The 16,418-nt window shown below is 36.3% G+C and overlaps 1 protein-coding gene across 1 annotated transcript; it reads right to left on the bottom strand.

Moving 5' to 3' along the window:
* Positions 1–903: 903 nt before the first annotated feature.
* On the bottom strand, positions 904–16,209 carry LOC100241077 (probable U3 small nucleolar RNA-associated protein 7). The gene is made up of 9 exons (XM_019224590.2): positions 16,001–16,209; positions 15,796–15,881; positions 14,009–14,074; positions 13,844–13,933; positions 13,433–13,565; positions 12,741–12,859; positions 7,081–7,148; positions 4,300–4,348; positions 904–2,139 (listed from the first exon to the last, which is right to left on the bottom strand). The coding sequence occupies exons 2-9, from the start codon at positions 15,850–15,852 to the stop codon at positions 1,111–1,113; spliced, it is 1,611 nt and encodes a 536-aa protein (XP_019080135.1). The 5' UTR covers positions 15,853–15,881; positions 16,001–16,209; the 3' UTR covers positions 904–1,110.
* Positions 16,210–16,418: the final 209 nt, after the last annotated feature.

Below are 16,418 nucleotides of genomic sequence, written 5' to 3'. Positions count from 1 at the left end.
AGGTGTATTTAGTCAAAATTTCAAAAGAAGTCAATGAAATTAACCCTTTTAAAATCTATATTGAAACTGTAACTTCTAACTTCTAATTATGGAGCAGTAAACATAGTTTTTTAATAATAATAATAATATGAAAAAGCCTATTTTGTTAATATGTTTGGATGGATGTTTATAAATGATAATTTTTAGGCCATAGAAGCCACATTTGCACCAAACTCAAGTCTAGAGTTATGAAAAAGTAAGTTTTTATACACTCATAAATATAATCATAAAATAGAAATTCTCTAAAAATAATTCAATTTTATGTACTCATTAATTAAAGTAATATTTAAAATGATCAAATATAAGTATATGAATTATCAAAGTTACCATTTTGAAATAGTTCACTATTATAACTTCACAAAATAAAATAATCAAAACATATTAAAGTTAAAAGAAAGAACATCACTAAAATAAAACTAACAAAAATATACATATTAATGCATAAATTATAAAATTCAAAATTTGAAGGAAAATAAAAAAAAATCTTTTTTTTTTTTTTTGTGTTTCCAAATAATTTTTATATTCAATTATTCTCCATATTTATACAATTATTTTTTAAAACCCCAAAAATACAAGAGAAAAAAACAACTGAAAATAATAAAATATATTTTTCAAAAACACCCATTTCTCACAAAATTAAAAAACAAAAATAAAAATTACCAATCTTGTTTTCAAGTTGATAAACAATTCCCACAGAGATTCAAAGCCCTCTGTGAGGTGATTTAGGGATTAGATGAGTCGTAGGAATGGCTTTTGCCGGTGGCGGCCTTGTAGAGCTATCAGTATCACCTACCACCTCCATTGTCGACCATACCCATCTTAAACATAGTTAGTGAAATTTGCCCAATTTAGTTTCCGATCAAATTCTGCTCAAAATCCCAACAACTTGGGTCGACTCACTGCATTAATCATGTTTCCGCCGATCTAATCTAATTTATCTCTCAAGTACACAACAAAAAATTGGAAAATAAAATACATTTTAGATCAGATGAACACCAAAAAGGGGGCAAATGGAGTGGAGAGGAGGGAAAAACAAAACTATAGTATAAGCTTCACAAAATATTGTTATAATCATGTTGTTGCTTTCTTGCGAGCAAAGCGCTGTAGAGATTTGGGCAGTTCAATTTCCCCACTTATTTTCTGTTTCTTTGTAGACAAATTTTCTTCCTCCATTTGCCGCTCCAGGAATGGCTTCTTGGCTCTGGCAACTGCCTCCTCCCTCTTCTTCACTTTCTTACTCGGCTTGTTCTTCCCCTTCATTTTCTTCCTCAGGGGAATGCTCTTGGCATCTTCCACAGCAGCCTCCATTTCGGCCTTTCTCTCCTGCTTTGTTGGCTTCTCTCTCTTCCTTGATTGCCTCACTGTACCAATCTTGGTGGGGTCCAGCATAATTGTTTCAGGCGGGAGCTTGTCGAGAAGAGAGTGTACTTCCTTCTCTCTCCGCTGTTTTGATGTTTCAAACGGGTTTGCCACCCATGAATCGAAGTTGGGTTCTCCAGATCCAGGGATGAGAATACAAGACCAACCCATAGAGTGCCCTATGCTCAGAACATCTTCGTATGGTCGGAACAGCACTTTTCCTATCTGGTAGCCTTTCGCCATGGAATGACCCATATACCGACTATAATTTTCAGTCCCTGAGAAATCTCCGAGAATTTGTACAAATGAGCCAGTTCCAGTGGCAAGCAAACCTTTCTGACTGAAGTCCAAGGTCTTGGCATGGCCTGGTAAAGTTTGGAGAACCTCAAATTTCCTCAAGTCCCAAAGCTTGATTTTCTTATCCATGCCAGCTGTGGCCATGAGATGTCCATTGGGGTGGAATGCTAAAGCTGAGATGGGTCCATGATGACACAGCATCTTCACGAGGGGAGCAGAGCTGGTAGGCTTCCACATGGTCACTATACCACCAGAATGACCCAAACCAACAACTCCATTGAATGGATTCACCTGCATTACAGCAGTACGGCCTAGACCAGTCCGGTAGTTACCAACCATTTCACCCATAGTAACATCTTGGTAATGAAGCTGCCCAAATTTATTTATGGATGCTAAGAGGAAATGGTTTTTCAGAAACTGAAGTTTTAGTACTGAACCATGCTCCTGAAGGACAGAAAGAGCTTTAGACCATAAGCAACTCAAGTAAATATGAAATGCAAGGAAACTACATAAGATAAAAGCTAGGTAACTCCATCATGTATCAGAATCTGGACACAGCTAATGAGAGGAAGGTGCACATGTATGTGGAATCACAAGGGTCCTACCATTACAGATTCTAACTGGAGAGATAACCAGACATCAGCATGATACAAAATAGAGAAAGTCTATGCAAAGGACCTATGCTTCTGACATGATGGCATACAGTTTATGTTCCATAATAATATCAGCCTGTTTGGCATGTATCAAGCTAGACCTCTGTGCATCAAACTTCATAAATTAATTCCAAGACAAATGCAAGCATAAAACATCCAAGTGATGGAACAATATGGCATTCAAATATTATTTGATTTCAACAAGTGGGAAGGCAATCAAAGCATACTGCTATTGATGACATCAGAATTCTGGATAAGAAGCCAGCTTCTCTACCTAGTTTTTGATGAACCTGTACTTGAGCTTCTTTGAGGTAAATGATTTTTGTATCTATTGAACAACTAATTTTCCTAAAAGCTTAAACCCTTTTTTTATGGTAACTAATTTTTTTAAAAGCTTAAACTTGTAGAATTTGAGTTTACAATGTATATCATGCTCCTTAATACCCTCTGTAACCTACGGCCCCATACCCACATGTGGAGAAATACATAGGTATGTAGGAAAGCAACCATAATTAGCCTCTTTAATAAATTAGGGAAACAATTATGCGGTGAGGTTCGAACACATGACTTCCCACCAACAAGGCTCTGATATCATTGAACAACCAATTTTCCTAAAAGTTCAAGCTTGTAGGATTTGGATTCACAATGTATATCATACTCTTTAATAGTATCCTTATTTTTAGTTAGGTTCTGGCCCTTTAGTCTCTTTCCCATGAAATGTTATTTGGAAAACTTGCATGCAGCCTAAAGTGAGTTTTTTTGGGTGGGAAGCAACATGGGGAAAAGCTCTTACTTTGGACCAACTCCAGAAAAGAGGATGGCCTTTAACGAATAGATGTTACCTTTGTCAAATGCATGAAGAATCGATAGATCACATCCTTCTCCATTGTGGCAAGACAAGGACTTTATGGGCATTGTTTTTTTCTCTCTTTAGGGTGCAGTGGGTGCTGCCAGCCACTATTAAAGAGACGCTGTTGAGCTGGAATAGGTCTTTGGTGGGAAAAAAGAGAAAGGAAGTTTGGAGAGCAGGTCCCTTATGTATTTTTTGGACGGTTTGGAAGGCTAGGAATAGTATTGCGTTTGAAGATGATGTGTTGTCCATCCAAAGACTTAAGAGTTCTTTTGTGTTCTTGCTTTGGTCGGAGACAAATTTGTTCATAAAAGATGGTCCTTCGACTTTAGTTGGTTTCCTTGATTGGGTGGGTTCTCGTTGAGGGTGGGGTTTTTCTTACTCTGTGTTTGATGGGGGAGGTGTATCTTCTTTATATACTTTGAGTCGCTGTTTTGGCAGCTCTTTTCAATACAATTTTATCTTTTTTACTTATCAAAGAAAAAAAAATTATCCTTAATTTTAGTTTGAAAGTGTAGCCCACATACAGCCCTATCAATAAGGAACTATCAAATAAGTGGAACAACTTACTGAATCTATCAAATCTAAAAAAAGGAAACCTTACAACTAAATCAACCACCAATTCTGGACGAAGACACAGGGTGTGGTTCTCTTCTTGGGGCATTACAGATGCATTTATTATTTCCATTCAGAGGGTTGGGAGAAGAAGCCAGAGAATGAAAGCATTCTGGATAAGAGCTATCCTTACTAACTTGTGGGTAAACTGGTTTGAAAGAGTCAAGAACAGAAGTGGGTTATAGCAATCTAAAAATGCAAAAGTTGACTTATTTGACTTTCTACAAAGCTATAAATCTGAGTTATTCCTATATGTTGTATTCATAAAAAAAAAAGTGACCAACAATATAGTTATTTGAAACGGAGAGTTAGAATGACGAGCCCCATAAACATTGTAAACAAAATAAACAAAAACATCAGGCCCCCATAGATGATGTGAAAACAAAACAGACAGATGTATCATAATGAACCATCAAACTAGTCAGGGAAAAGCCTCTGGAATGCTCAAGAGGATCCATAAACAATTCTTTAAGGGGAGATACTAACCTTTAGACAGTGAAGTTCTGTCCCATCCCGGTTATAAATATATGGATACCTGTCAGTTTTTAGATTTATTAGCTATATGATCCAAATAATACTATTGGGTGATCTATTTAACAGACTATTGCTGATCATACAGCTTATTGTTGACCGCGCTGATGAAAGAACATAGAAAGATTAAAATATCCTTTACAACTAATGAAATTAAACAGTTTCACCACAGATGGAAAACTGAAAGCGTTTTTAAGAGTCAAATCTTTTAACCAAACCAACAAGCGAGTATGCTGTGATCATCTTTACTGTCATCAGATTGGAAGGAATTTCAATAGAAAAGGATAAGGCTAGATGTGATTTATGGTGCAGAATGTGGGTAAAGAAACATAGGTATAGAATGAGTGCGGCTGAAATGAAAGGGTAACATCGATGAATGAGAAGGCAAGAGAGGAAAGACCAAAGTATGTGAATCCATGAAAATTTTGAAGGAAGTCCTATAAGCAAAAGGATAATAGAAAGTGGGTTGAGATGGTTGTTCATGTCCTACAAAAATTAATGACTGCACCAGGTCAAACCAAATGGCCTATATTTAACAGAAAAATGGCGCTTAATGTAGCAGGAGGATGGCAAAACATGAATGAAGTAATAAAGCCTCCCCAGGTGGGAAAGACTGGATTGAGTATATGATTTATTCAACCACCAAAAATGAAAGAATAAGGCGTATTTAGAAGCATAATCATTTAACCCTGCAGCCTAATAATCTGAAATACTAATATCTGAATGGAGCTAAATACGCAAGTTTGAATGATTGTTTTTATTAACATAAGTGCATGTGTTTACATGCTAAAAATATTTTAAAATTAGTAATTAGATGTCTTAAAAAAAATAAATATTATGTTTGTTCTTATTTTATATAATTAAGATAAAATATTTAAAGATTAATAATTTCACAAAACATCTCAAAATACCAAAATTTATCAGGATTTTTTTTTTTTCTTGATACATGCCTAAGAGAGTGATTTCTTGGTACATTCTTAATTTGGAAAGAGGAAAAAAAAAAAAAAAGGTATTCATTTGCACAAACAAACTTCCCTGTATGTGTGTATTGCCCCTTTTTTAATTACTATTATCTTTGAGTAATTTCTCATATTTAATTTAGATTCAAATATCTTCCAACTCCATTAATTTCATCAAATTTTCTAATCTTCTTTAAAGTTTAATAAACTTATTTCAGATTTTCCATTTAAGTCTAGATCAATACATAAAATAATCAACAACAAAATAATGCTAAAATTTCTAGAGAAAAAAAAGAGCGAGAGAGAGAGAGAAGCTTTTCTAAGCAAAACTCTCCTAACAAATTTAGAGCATGTTTGACAGTGATTTTAAAAAGTGTTTCTACCCCTTTTAACACTTGAAAAATAAAAACTTTCAAGTGCTAAAAATATTAGAATCGCTTCTTAGAATCACTACCAAATGGGCTCTTAGTGTCCCAAAATTTCACATGTTATAAAATTCTAAAAGCTTATCTTTTAATAAAATATAATTCAATTAAAAAACTTTACATTATAAAGTTAATGGTTAATTTCACTCAATTGAAGTTTGGGCTAAATACGCCTAGTCACCATTAGTTTGAAATTTTATCAAATACATCTCTGGCCCTTCTTATTTGTTATTTCCACTCATCTTTCCCTTAATGTAAAATAAGGGAGGTATTTGATGAAATTGCAAACTTATGGTAGCTAAGTATTTAGCTCAAACCTATGGGGAGGTGAATGAAATTTATCCTAAAATTAATCATAAAATACATATATAGACTTAAAAGGCAGTAGAACGAGAGTAGGGTTTTTATTTGGATGAGGATTTAAAAGGAAAAAGAGAACAGTAGTTTTTTTATTTTAAACAAAAGTTAAAAATAAAAAATAAAAATTCTTTTTTTCATTTAAAAAAAACTCTCTTAAAAAAAATTATAAAACAAACACAAGTAAACAGCCTGAAGTCTCAGAGAAAGTTACTTCCAGACTTGTGTCAAAAGAACAAACAATATGTACAGTATGACTAAAATCCCCAACTTATTTGGTCAGATAACTGTTTTATTGTAAGTCTTAAAACTAAATATGGAAATTTTGCAAGTAGACCTTCGGGAGGATATAAAACCTATAATGCAACAGTTTGCATACAGATTCACTATATCAATTTAAAACGACCTGCATCAAGAAAACAATGGCATGTCACTAGAAGATCAGATAGCAAAACAGAAGCCTAGTTGTAGTGGAGGATAATCAGTCACTGTAACTGAGGTGATAAACATATTGAAACAGAACAAAATGACCGAGGAGAGGGGTTCCAACAGATTAATGGACACAAAGCAGAATCAGGACTGAACGACAGGTTCAATGTAGGCCATTTGAGAGAAGAAAAAAAATGATCATATTAAAGCAACCCTTGAATTTTATCAGTGTGTCAAGACAGATACGGCAATTGGCAAGCGCTATTTCCTGGGGAAAATCAAAGGTCTAACCCCTGCTTGAAACTTCACTTCCAACTTTTAGCCAAGATAAACAGAATATCATGCCTGAACCACATTGCCCTGGCATCAACAGCTATACTGGTTTAAGGGAGTAAAGTTTTTTAGCTTTGTATCAAGGTCACCTAAAAAATTATGGGCACCAATCCAAATGGAAGCATGTACCTATACTCTTATCATACAGCTTTGAATCTTAACAGAAATGTTCTCATAAGAAATAACATGCATTCATATAGTGAAGAATATTCTATTTATAGAAAAGGGCATACTTCTTTTGGGCAGCAGCAAAAAACAGCTCATTGTGCAAGAACACCACATCACGGACTGTTTCCCTAACCTGCAGCAGGAAAAAAAGAAAAAAAAAATCATGTCAGCTTTTAATTTCTACAAGATTTATTAAAAAGCCAACATGAATTAAACTTTTTATTAATTTTTAAAGCAAACTTACTCTAACTGGAAAACTTAATGTAGTTACTGGAATATGATGTTCAACTAATTTTCACAAAATATGTTTTTAATAGACAAACTATATAAAAATTAGTTTGGAATTGTTCAACAAATCTGCTTTCAGATTAAAAAAAGCCAAGGGAATCTTATTTATTGAATTTGATGAATAAAAAATCTACTGATTGTTTTATTTCTAATTACAATTCCAGCATTATTATATGTTTTGAAGTTGATGTTCTCATATGAGAAGTATCATTTTATCTCATATATATATATATATATATAGAAATAATTATGAGTCTGGCTCTGCAATTTTGAGTTCTAGGATTGACGCTTGCTCAGGTTTTTAGCAAATAGTTTTAAACACAAGACTTTTTTCACTAAACAGCATAGAGAAATGAGTGTAATTAATATTATTATAAGGCAAATTCAAACTTTTTTGGGCAACGTGTTGAGCCTATGAATTGCTCAGATGATAGTCAGCAATGTAAATTTCATTCTTGTGTTTAATTCAGGCCTCCTTTGAGCACTCAGATGTTCACATTTTCCTACATATCATTCTCTACAGTGTGGCAGAGATGGTGAACATTTCTTTTAGAGGCTTTGAGGGTCATCAGGGTTTTATGGGGTTAATCAGGAAAGAAACACAGATTATTTTGAGGATCTTTATTTGGTGGAGAGTAGATTCAGTTTGGGACTTGTTTTATTCTTCTTCCTATCCTCCCATTGGATCTCCACTAGTGAAACCTTCATGAGCACTTCCTTGAGCCTTATCCTTATATTATTAGTTTAGAACCTTGTATTTTTTTTTATAGGTAAGTAGAGCTTGTATTAAACGGAATAAAAGAAGGTATACAAGATGTATCCAAAGCAGCCAAAAGGCTAGAAACAGCATGAAGAGATAAAAACCAGTAACCTTGCCCTACATAGAGCCTAACCAATCCACAAATATCAACGACTAGAAACAACCCCCACCATACACTCTAGCCCAATCCCAAAAAAAAGATACAAAAAGGAATTTTTAATTGCTTAGTCCATAATTTCACAAACATCAAAAGCTCTCCTATTTCTCTCCCTCCAAATGGTCCAAAACAAGCACAACGGAGCAACCTTCGAAGCCTTTGTTCTCTTCTTTCTTACAAAAGACCTATGCTAGCTCAAAAGAACACCCCTAACTGAAAAGTGCATCATTGATTGTACACCAAAAAGAGCAAAAATCAACTACCACAAAATATCTACTTTTGAACAATGAAGGAGAATGTGGTCAACCATCTCTTCTTCTGCTTTACACGTATAGCATTTATTAGGAATCTTCTAACCCCTCCTTTTGAGTTGATCCAAAGTCAAAATTCTAGCCCAGGTTGCTTTCCAAGCAAAGAAGCCAATTCTCGATAGCACCTAGGAATTCCATATTGTGTCATAAGGAAACGGCTTCACTCTACTATTTGAGAAAGAGGAATAGAACTTAATTGAGAAGCTAGCATTCTTTGTACCCAACCACGCCTTAATATCTTCAATACCCATACTTATGGAGCGTTCATACAACCTCCCAAAAAAGACTTCTTCCAACTACTACCATCCCAAACATCTACCACTCAAGTACTTTTTGAAAAGGCTATAGAATAGAGATTTAGAAAGACTCCCTCAAACACATGTCCCCACATCACTTGTCCTTCCAGAACTTCACCTTGTTCCTTAAAACCTTTTCTATCCATGATAGCCTCCCACCTTTGATTACCTTTCACACCCCCACTCCATAACCTTCTCTCACTTTTTTAGTACTCCACCCTCTTTCTTCTTTCTTGTACTTACTTGTTTCCAAACATAATTCCTTTCACTCACAAATCTCCAAGACCATTTTCCTAAAAGAACCTTATTAAGGATGCATAAGTTTCTTATGCTCAAGCCCCCCTTTTGTTTTTCCATGCAAATGATAGACCAACTCACCAAATGTTCCAAAGCACACCCCCCCCCCCCCCCCCCCAAAAAAAAAAAAAAAAATCTCTTTGAATCTTTTTTAGCCTAACAGCTATCCTCTTCAAGATGACAAAAAGGGACATGAAATAAATCGACAAGCTAGACAAAATACTTTTTACTAGAGTCTGCCTTTCACCTTTTGATAGATATTGTCTCTTCCACATAGCAAGTCTTCTTTGGAATCTTTCTTCCACCCCTTCCCAAACCCTAAAGGACTTGTAAGCTCCCAAAGGAAGGCTTAAATTGATGGTTGGGAAAACACCTACCTTGCAACCTAAAACCCCAATAAGATCCTCCATATTTGAGACCACCCCAATAGGAATTAACTCACTTATCTTCAGGTTGATCTTTAACCTTAAAATAATCTCAAACCACATAAAAATCCAACTCAAATACTCTAGGCTCTCTTACTAATATCATAAAGAATGCGGGAAAGAGCCTCCATTGCCATGATGAATAGATAAGGGAACAAAGGATCTCTTTGTCTCAAGCTTCTAGAGCTTTAGAAGAAATATAATGGGGACCCACTGACCAAGATAGAGAAACATACTAATAGAGATACACCACCTAATCCACTTGGAGCCAAACTCAATTTTTTCAATACTGCAAGAACAAAACTCCAATTTACATGGTTGTAAGCCTTTTCAATATCAAACTTACAAATGATGCCTCTTGAATTGCCCTTAAATCTAGAATCAACAACCTCATTTGCTATCAAAACAACATCCAAAATTTTGTTGGGACATGGTCAAGAATGAAGTTATGGGCTTCTTTGTAGAGTTTTCATGATTTTGGCCATTTTGAGAGAAGCCTTAATGCCACTTTTATTGTGATCATTCTTAATAAAGGGGGTGCAAAGGATTTGAGGGACTTCTATCCTGTTAGTTTGGTGAAGAGTCTTTATAAGCTCCTAGCTAAAGTTTTGGCTAACATGCTAAAAAGAGTGGTAGGGAGGGTGATTTCAAATTCGAAACATGCTTTTGTGGAGGCTAGACAAAGCTTGGATGCAGTCTTTATAGCAAATGAGGCACTAGATTTGAGGCTAAAGAGCACAAAAAGGGGGGTCCTCTGCAAAATGGATATTGAAAAGGCCTATGATCATGTGAAATGGGGGTTTTATTAGCAACCATGGAAAAGATGGGCTTTGAGGCTAAGTGGGTAATATAGATTAGGTGGTGCATCTCCTCAGCTCACTTTTTGATTCTGATTAATGGGGACCCCTACAGGTTTCTTTCAAAGTTCTAGAGGCCTAAGACAAGTAGATCCTCTTTCCCTTTTTCTTTTCATCATGGTAATGGAGACAAGTAGGTTTCTTTTCAACATGGCTAGCAGTGTGTAGCTCCAACGGGTTGGTCTAACTTACAGAGATTGTTTGTTTTTACATTGTAGATTCTTGTTTTTGTATTCTTGTAGTTTAGCTTTTCTTTGGTGGGAGGATTCCTCATCCTTCTCTTGTACCTCTTTTTTCTATCAATAGATTTCTTTGTCGTTTCCTATCAAAAAATAAATAAATAAATAAATGGAGGCGCTTTCTAGTATTTTGAAGAGGGCTATGGAAGGGGGCTTCATGCAAGGCTTCTTGGCTAGTGGGAAAGGAGGAGTGGGTATGATAGTGTCTTATCTTCTTTTTGTTGATGACACTCTGATTTTTTGTGACTCAAACGAGGAGCATTTGGAGTCTTTGAGTTAGGCGTCCATGTGGTTTGAGGTGATTTTTGGTTTAAAATTTAATTTGGATAAAAGTGTGTTGATCCCAAAGGAGCAAGTTTCTAATATAGAGAATTTGGCTTGGGTGGTGGGGTGTAAAGTGGGCTTTCTCCCTACTACTTATTTAGGCCTCCCTTTGGGAGCTTCCTTTAAGTCTTTACAAGTGTGGGATGCAATGAAGGAAAGATTTTAGAAAAGACTTGCTTTGTGAAAGAGGTAGTACTTATCAAAAGGAGGGAGACTAACTTCAATAAAGAGCACTTTATCTAAGTTACCGATCTACTACATGTCTTTATTTGTAATCCCTTGTAAGGTGAGCTTTAGATTGGAGAAGCTTCAAATAGGGGGGAGGAGAGATACAAAGTAGGCCTTACCTAGGGAACTGGTCAATAATTAGCTTGGATAAAAAGGATGGGGGCTTGGGTATTAGAAAGTTGTCCACTATGGATAAGGCCCTTCTAGGAAATGGTGCTGGAGATTTGCATCTGAGAATAAATCTCTCTGGACACAGATGATTGTAGGAAAGTTCAGAGAGGAAGATGGGGGGATGGTGTTCTAGAGCTTCGAGGGAAGCGTATGGTGTGGCCTTTGGAAGGCGATTCAGCGCACGAGGAAGGAGTTTAACAATAGAGTTGTTTTTAGGGTAGGAAATAGTAAGAGGGAGAGATTTTGGAATGATAGGTGGTATAGGGAGAATCCCTTGGCTGAGGCTTTCCTAGAGTTGTTTTCAATAGCCTCTAATAAAGAAGCCTGAGTAAACTAGATGTAGGAGTAGGTTGAGAAAGTGGGTTGTTGGAATCCAATATTCACAAAACAAATAAATGATTGGGAATTGGGAGAGGTGGAAGAGTTGCTCAAAAGGTTACAAAGGCAAGTAATTAGAAGGGGCATTGAAAATGTCACAGCTTGGTGATTATCAAAAAGAGACACTTTTACAGTTAAATCCTTTTACTCCTCCTTAGCAAGACACATTCTAAAAGGATTCCCCAAAAGCATTGTGTGGAATCCTTGGGTCTCAATGAGAGTCAACTTTTTTGCTTGAGAAATAGTTTGAGAAAAAATTCAACTCTAGATCAGCTAAAAAGGAGGGGTTGGTGTCTACCAAACAAATGCTATTTGTGTAAAGGAGAAAAGGAATCAACAAATCACATCCTCCTTCACAGTCGCAAGGCAATCATGTTGTGACATCCTATTTTTACCCTTTTTGATGTACAATAGGTAATGCCTTTCTCAATCAAGGATGCCCTCCTTAGTTGGCAAGGTGCCTTTGTAGGGAAGAAAAGGAAGAAGACATGGAAAGCAACTCCTTTGTGCTTATTTTGGACCTTAAGGAAAGAGAGAAGCCGAAGGCTCCAACTCGTTGTCTTTATTTGATTTTATTGATTGGTTAGGCTATAAGTGAAACAAGGGAGTTGTTTTTTTGTGTATCAATCCCTATTTTAGTCTTGTATACAACTTGTATCTTCTTTGGCGCTTTTAATACAATTGCTTTTACCTATCAAAAAAAAAAAACTTCCTTTTTTCTACTTTAGCCCTACCAACCCACCTAAAAAGCAGCCTTCTTTGGGCCCAATAAATTGATGAAAACAAATACACGATGAGTTCAGCACTGTATATCAAGCTTATTTAGGCTTTAACCCTAACAATTTGTAATTTGCCAAGACAAGTTTAACGCACTTTTAAGCATTTAATTTTAGTAACCCCATCTTTCAAACTGAGATACAAATAAAAGGTTTTATACAAGATCAGGTTATATCTCCATAAAAAATTAGCTCAAATTTTAAGGACTGATGGATACCTGAAAGTCTTTAATTACACCCATATTTTTCATATCTATGATAGCCAGGTGGCCCTTACGTCCTCCAACTGCCATATACCGACCACTTGAGGTGAAATCCAGAGTGTAAGGACCAAGCTCTGCACATTTAAGAAGAAAAAATGAAGTGAATAATTGAATAAAACTAGGCAGGAAGAAACAAATTAGCAACCTCTGGGTACGAGTCTAATATTTTTGTAGTCAAGAACAGGTTATGCTTAAAAGAGCTTACCAACATAAGATTCCAGGGCAAATCAACAATTAACAGAACGTTATGCAAACTGAAGTTAAGTGAAAATTAGGGTTTTGAAATAATTAGAATTTGTTGGAACAGGTCTTAGTTAATTAGGTAGCAGCAAAACAATATGTGAGTCCATAATCATTAGGAAACCAAAAACAGATGAGAGCAACCACTAGATCTCAGTATGAGGTTTATAATCATTCAGAATACTGTTTTTTTCTCACACAGCTGAAACTGGTATTTGCAGAATCTAACACTCAGATTTTTTATAAAAAAACGTGTAAGTGCACAGTGCATGTGCCCCTATTATGTTCAATAAGGGAACAAGGAAGGGTAATATCAAAAAGTTGCCTTTAAAAAAATCAACTCGTCAACCAAACTTCTGAATGACTAAACCATTTCATTTAAAAGCAACCAGACAATAGATAACAACCTGGTAAGACTATATCATATTGATTCTTTGAGCTTAGGATATCCACTTCACGTGCAATAGACTCTTGTTTGATCCTCCAAGTCTTCTCTATACCTTCTGCCTCCAAATAGCCTCCCTCACTTGGCATAAGCCACTGAATAAAATGATTGCAGATTAGGATATAATCCAAAGCATATTAGCATTATATTGTGTCCACTGTACAGAAACAGAAAACATACAAGATCTGGCTAAACAGAATACTAATAGACTTCAGTTTGTTACACCATTCTTTTATGAGATAACACCATCCTCACCACAACCCCTCACCCACCTCAAATTTAACATGTAATCTCAAGTATGAGATAAAATTGTAAGAATATATAACACAAAAAAACATTTTAAAAAAAAAACTAAATAAAGATGTTAAAGCACCTTCTCAGCCTTGGCAGCAGCTTTTGCAGATTTTCCATATAATTCTTCTCTAATAACAAGTTGACCCTTCAATTTCTTATCTTGTAAAGCCTGCAATGGAAAAATTGCAATGATGTCACCAGAACAAAGAACTAGCAACTAGCAATGCAATCACCAATGTCATACCTCTAAATTAGCACCTTCACCTCTAAGATACTTCTTCACTTTCACATCTAACTCATCAGAGATATCCTGCAAATAAATAAATAAATAAGTACAATAAGCATTCAAAAAGCCCAGTGTCAAGCTCTCATATATCATGCTAAAGGTTCAGATGACACCAAAATGTTGACAGTTAAAACATCAATTGTGCCACTATTTGAACTGATGAGCAAATGGACAATATTATCATGGAACTTCAAGAATAACCAGATGAGATACATAAGTTGGCCTCAAAATATTAGAGAAAAAAAAAACATTTTGGATAAAGAAACCAAGGAATAACAACAAAAGGCTATCATACAAACATGAATTTATACAAAATCTAATTAAAGTTTTTAAATTTTCAATGAAATTCAGATAAACTCTTAGAAATTTTTTTTATTTCTTTCTATCCATGGGGACCATAACATTGGCGATATTGCACGAAACCACTGCATAGTATGTGGAGCAACAGGGGAATATAAAAAATCACTCTTCAAATCACTCTTTAGTTTTGAGCCCTTCTTCTCTTGTAAGTTTTTTAGATTGGTTAGGCTCTAAGTAAGGGAAGATGGTGTGTTGCTTTCCTTTCCCCTTAGGAGTTTGTCTTTGGGCTTGTTTGTATACTCCCTGTATACTTTGAAGGCACTGTTTTCGGTGCTTCCTCTTCTCGTTTAATATACATCCTTTTATCTATCAAAAAAAAATACAGAACAATAAAGCATTAAACAAACTTGCCCAATAGATTTTTTTTATAGGTAAATAAGCAAATATACTAAAAGCCCAAGAAAAGGTGCACTAGGTACACACGGAGTATTCAAAGAACAGCAAAAAGCAGACGAAATGAAGAAAAAACCAACAAACCAACCCAAATCAAAGAGCACAAAACAAAGACAACCCCCGTGTATCATGGAAGTAAAGGGCTCCCAAACGACTTAACCTAGCCCACGTTCTGCTATCCGACCAGGGAAAACAAACCTGCCCAGAAAAACAAGCAACAACTACTTGCTTCTCCAAATACCACTCCCCCAAGCCTCTACCTGAGGCCCACTACCCCTTGAAAAAACAAGCAAACCAACTACTGTGAATCCCTTACAAAGAAATGGCCAGAGCGTAAACATCCTCTTCCTCTCCACCTTCCAAACCTTCACCCAATCACTAGCTTAGACACTCAGAAACCAAACCTCACCCGCACTTCCTGCTTCTTCTCCCTTTTCCGCTTGACTGATTCTAATTAACGGAGCACTCCAACTTTCGAAGCTCACTTTCAAAGCGAGAGGCAGAGGAAGGCCTCCTCTTAATACTCGACCTCACCACTCTACGACCCTTTCTAACTTCTGGCTTTCTCAACAGGGACTCAACTTCTTTCTCAAAGCCTTCCACAGGCAAACCCAGGCACTCCCTGAAGGAGACGAAATTCCTGAACTGTCGGACACGACATCGTTCACACCCACCGAGTCCTTCCTGGGGCGACCCTCTCTTCAAACAATCACTTCACCGCACGACGCAAGGTCTGCCCACTTGGCATCGATAGAATGAGTCTCTGGGAAATCCAAAACCAAACCCTTACTGAAAAACAAACCCACATGCCCACACCACCGCCCTTACATTGTACTGAAAACCCCTCGATCTGCTCCCTACGAGGAGGAGCAAGGCTAGTCGCCAACACCAACGAAGCGCCCCCGTCTTTGAACGTAGAAGAAGAACAAAACAAAGCGGAAGTTCTACCCCACAACACCAAAGCAAAAGATGAAAATTGAAACCATATATACCTGTTCGGAAGCCGGCACCATCTCTGTAGGAGTACCATTTTCTTGTTCCACCCCCATCTAGCTCCTTCAAATTTTTAATGATCACGCTGCAGAACTCCCAGATACAATACGATTACGATTTCAACTCCTAACAGTCCAAACAGTTTCCAAACAGCCAGAATATCTAACCAAAAAGGTATTTTCTCAGCATCCAAACGATTCTAACCTAGAACTCGGTCGATTGAAAACCCAAAATCGATGGAAACGCAGCGTTGGGAGAACAAATGATTGAATGCTTGCGTTTGTAAACAAAGCTGGCGCCTTCCCGTGCTGCAACTAAACCCTAAAAAGGTGTGGAACATGCGGCTAGCTTCAGTCCGATGATAATGGTCTGAGCCTGGTCCGGCCCAATTTTTGAACTATTGGGCCGTAAGTGGACTGATTTCTAACCCAACTAATAAACCTTTAAATATCGATCCAGGTTAAAACCAACTCCGAGGGCGACATAATTTCAGTTTTCTCTAAATATTAAATTAATTTGAGTTTCACAAATTTGATAAAGAATTTAATTTTTTTAATTTATATAATTTATCCATTAGTACATTGTTGGTACCTCGAGTCTTCGATGTTCCACGTAGTTGACA

This window comes from Vitis vinifera, chromosome 13 (genome assembly GCF_030704535.1).
Source record: "Vitis vinifera cultivar Pinot Noir 40024 chromosome 13, ASM3070453v1".
Taxonomy (NCBI): domain Eukaryota; kingdom Viridiplantae; phylum Streptophyta; class Magnoliopsida; order Vitales; family Vitaceae; genus Vitis; species Vitis vinifera.
Note: the sequence above shows the minus strand (reverse complement) of the source record. Positions and strands in the feature narration are given on the sequence as shown.

Coding starts and splice junctions, on each gene's coding strand:
- LOC100241077 (XM_019224590.2), bottom strand. CDS start 15,852: ATGGGGGTGGAACAAGAAAATGGTACTCCTACAGAGATGGTGCCGGCT. Junction 4,349..7,080: donor TTTGCTGCTGCCCAAAAGAA/GTATGCCCTTTT, acceptor AAAAACTGACAG/GTATCCATATATTTATAACC. Junction 2,140..4,299: donor CAGAACTTCACTGTCTAAAG/GTTAGTATCTCC, acceptor TCTGTCCTTCAG/GAGCATGGTTCAGTACTAAA.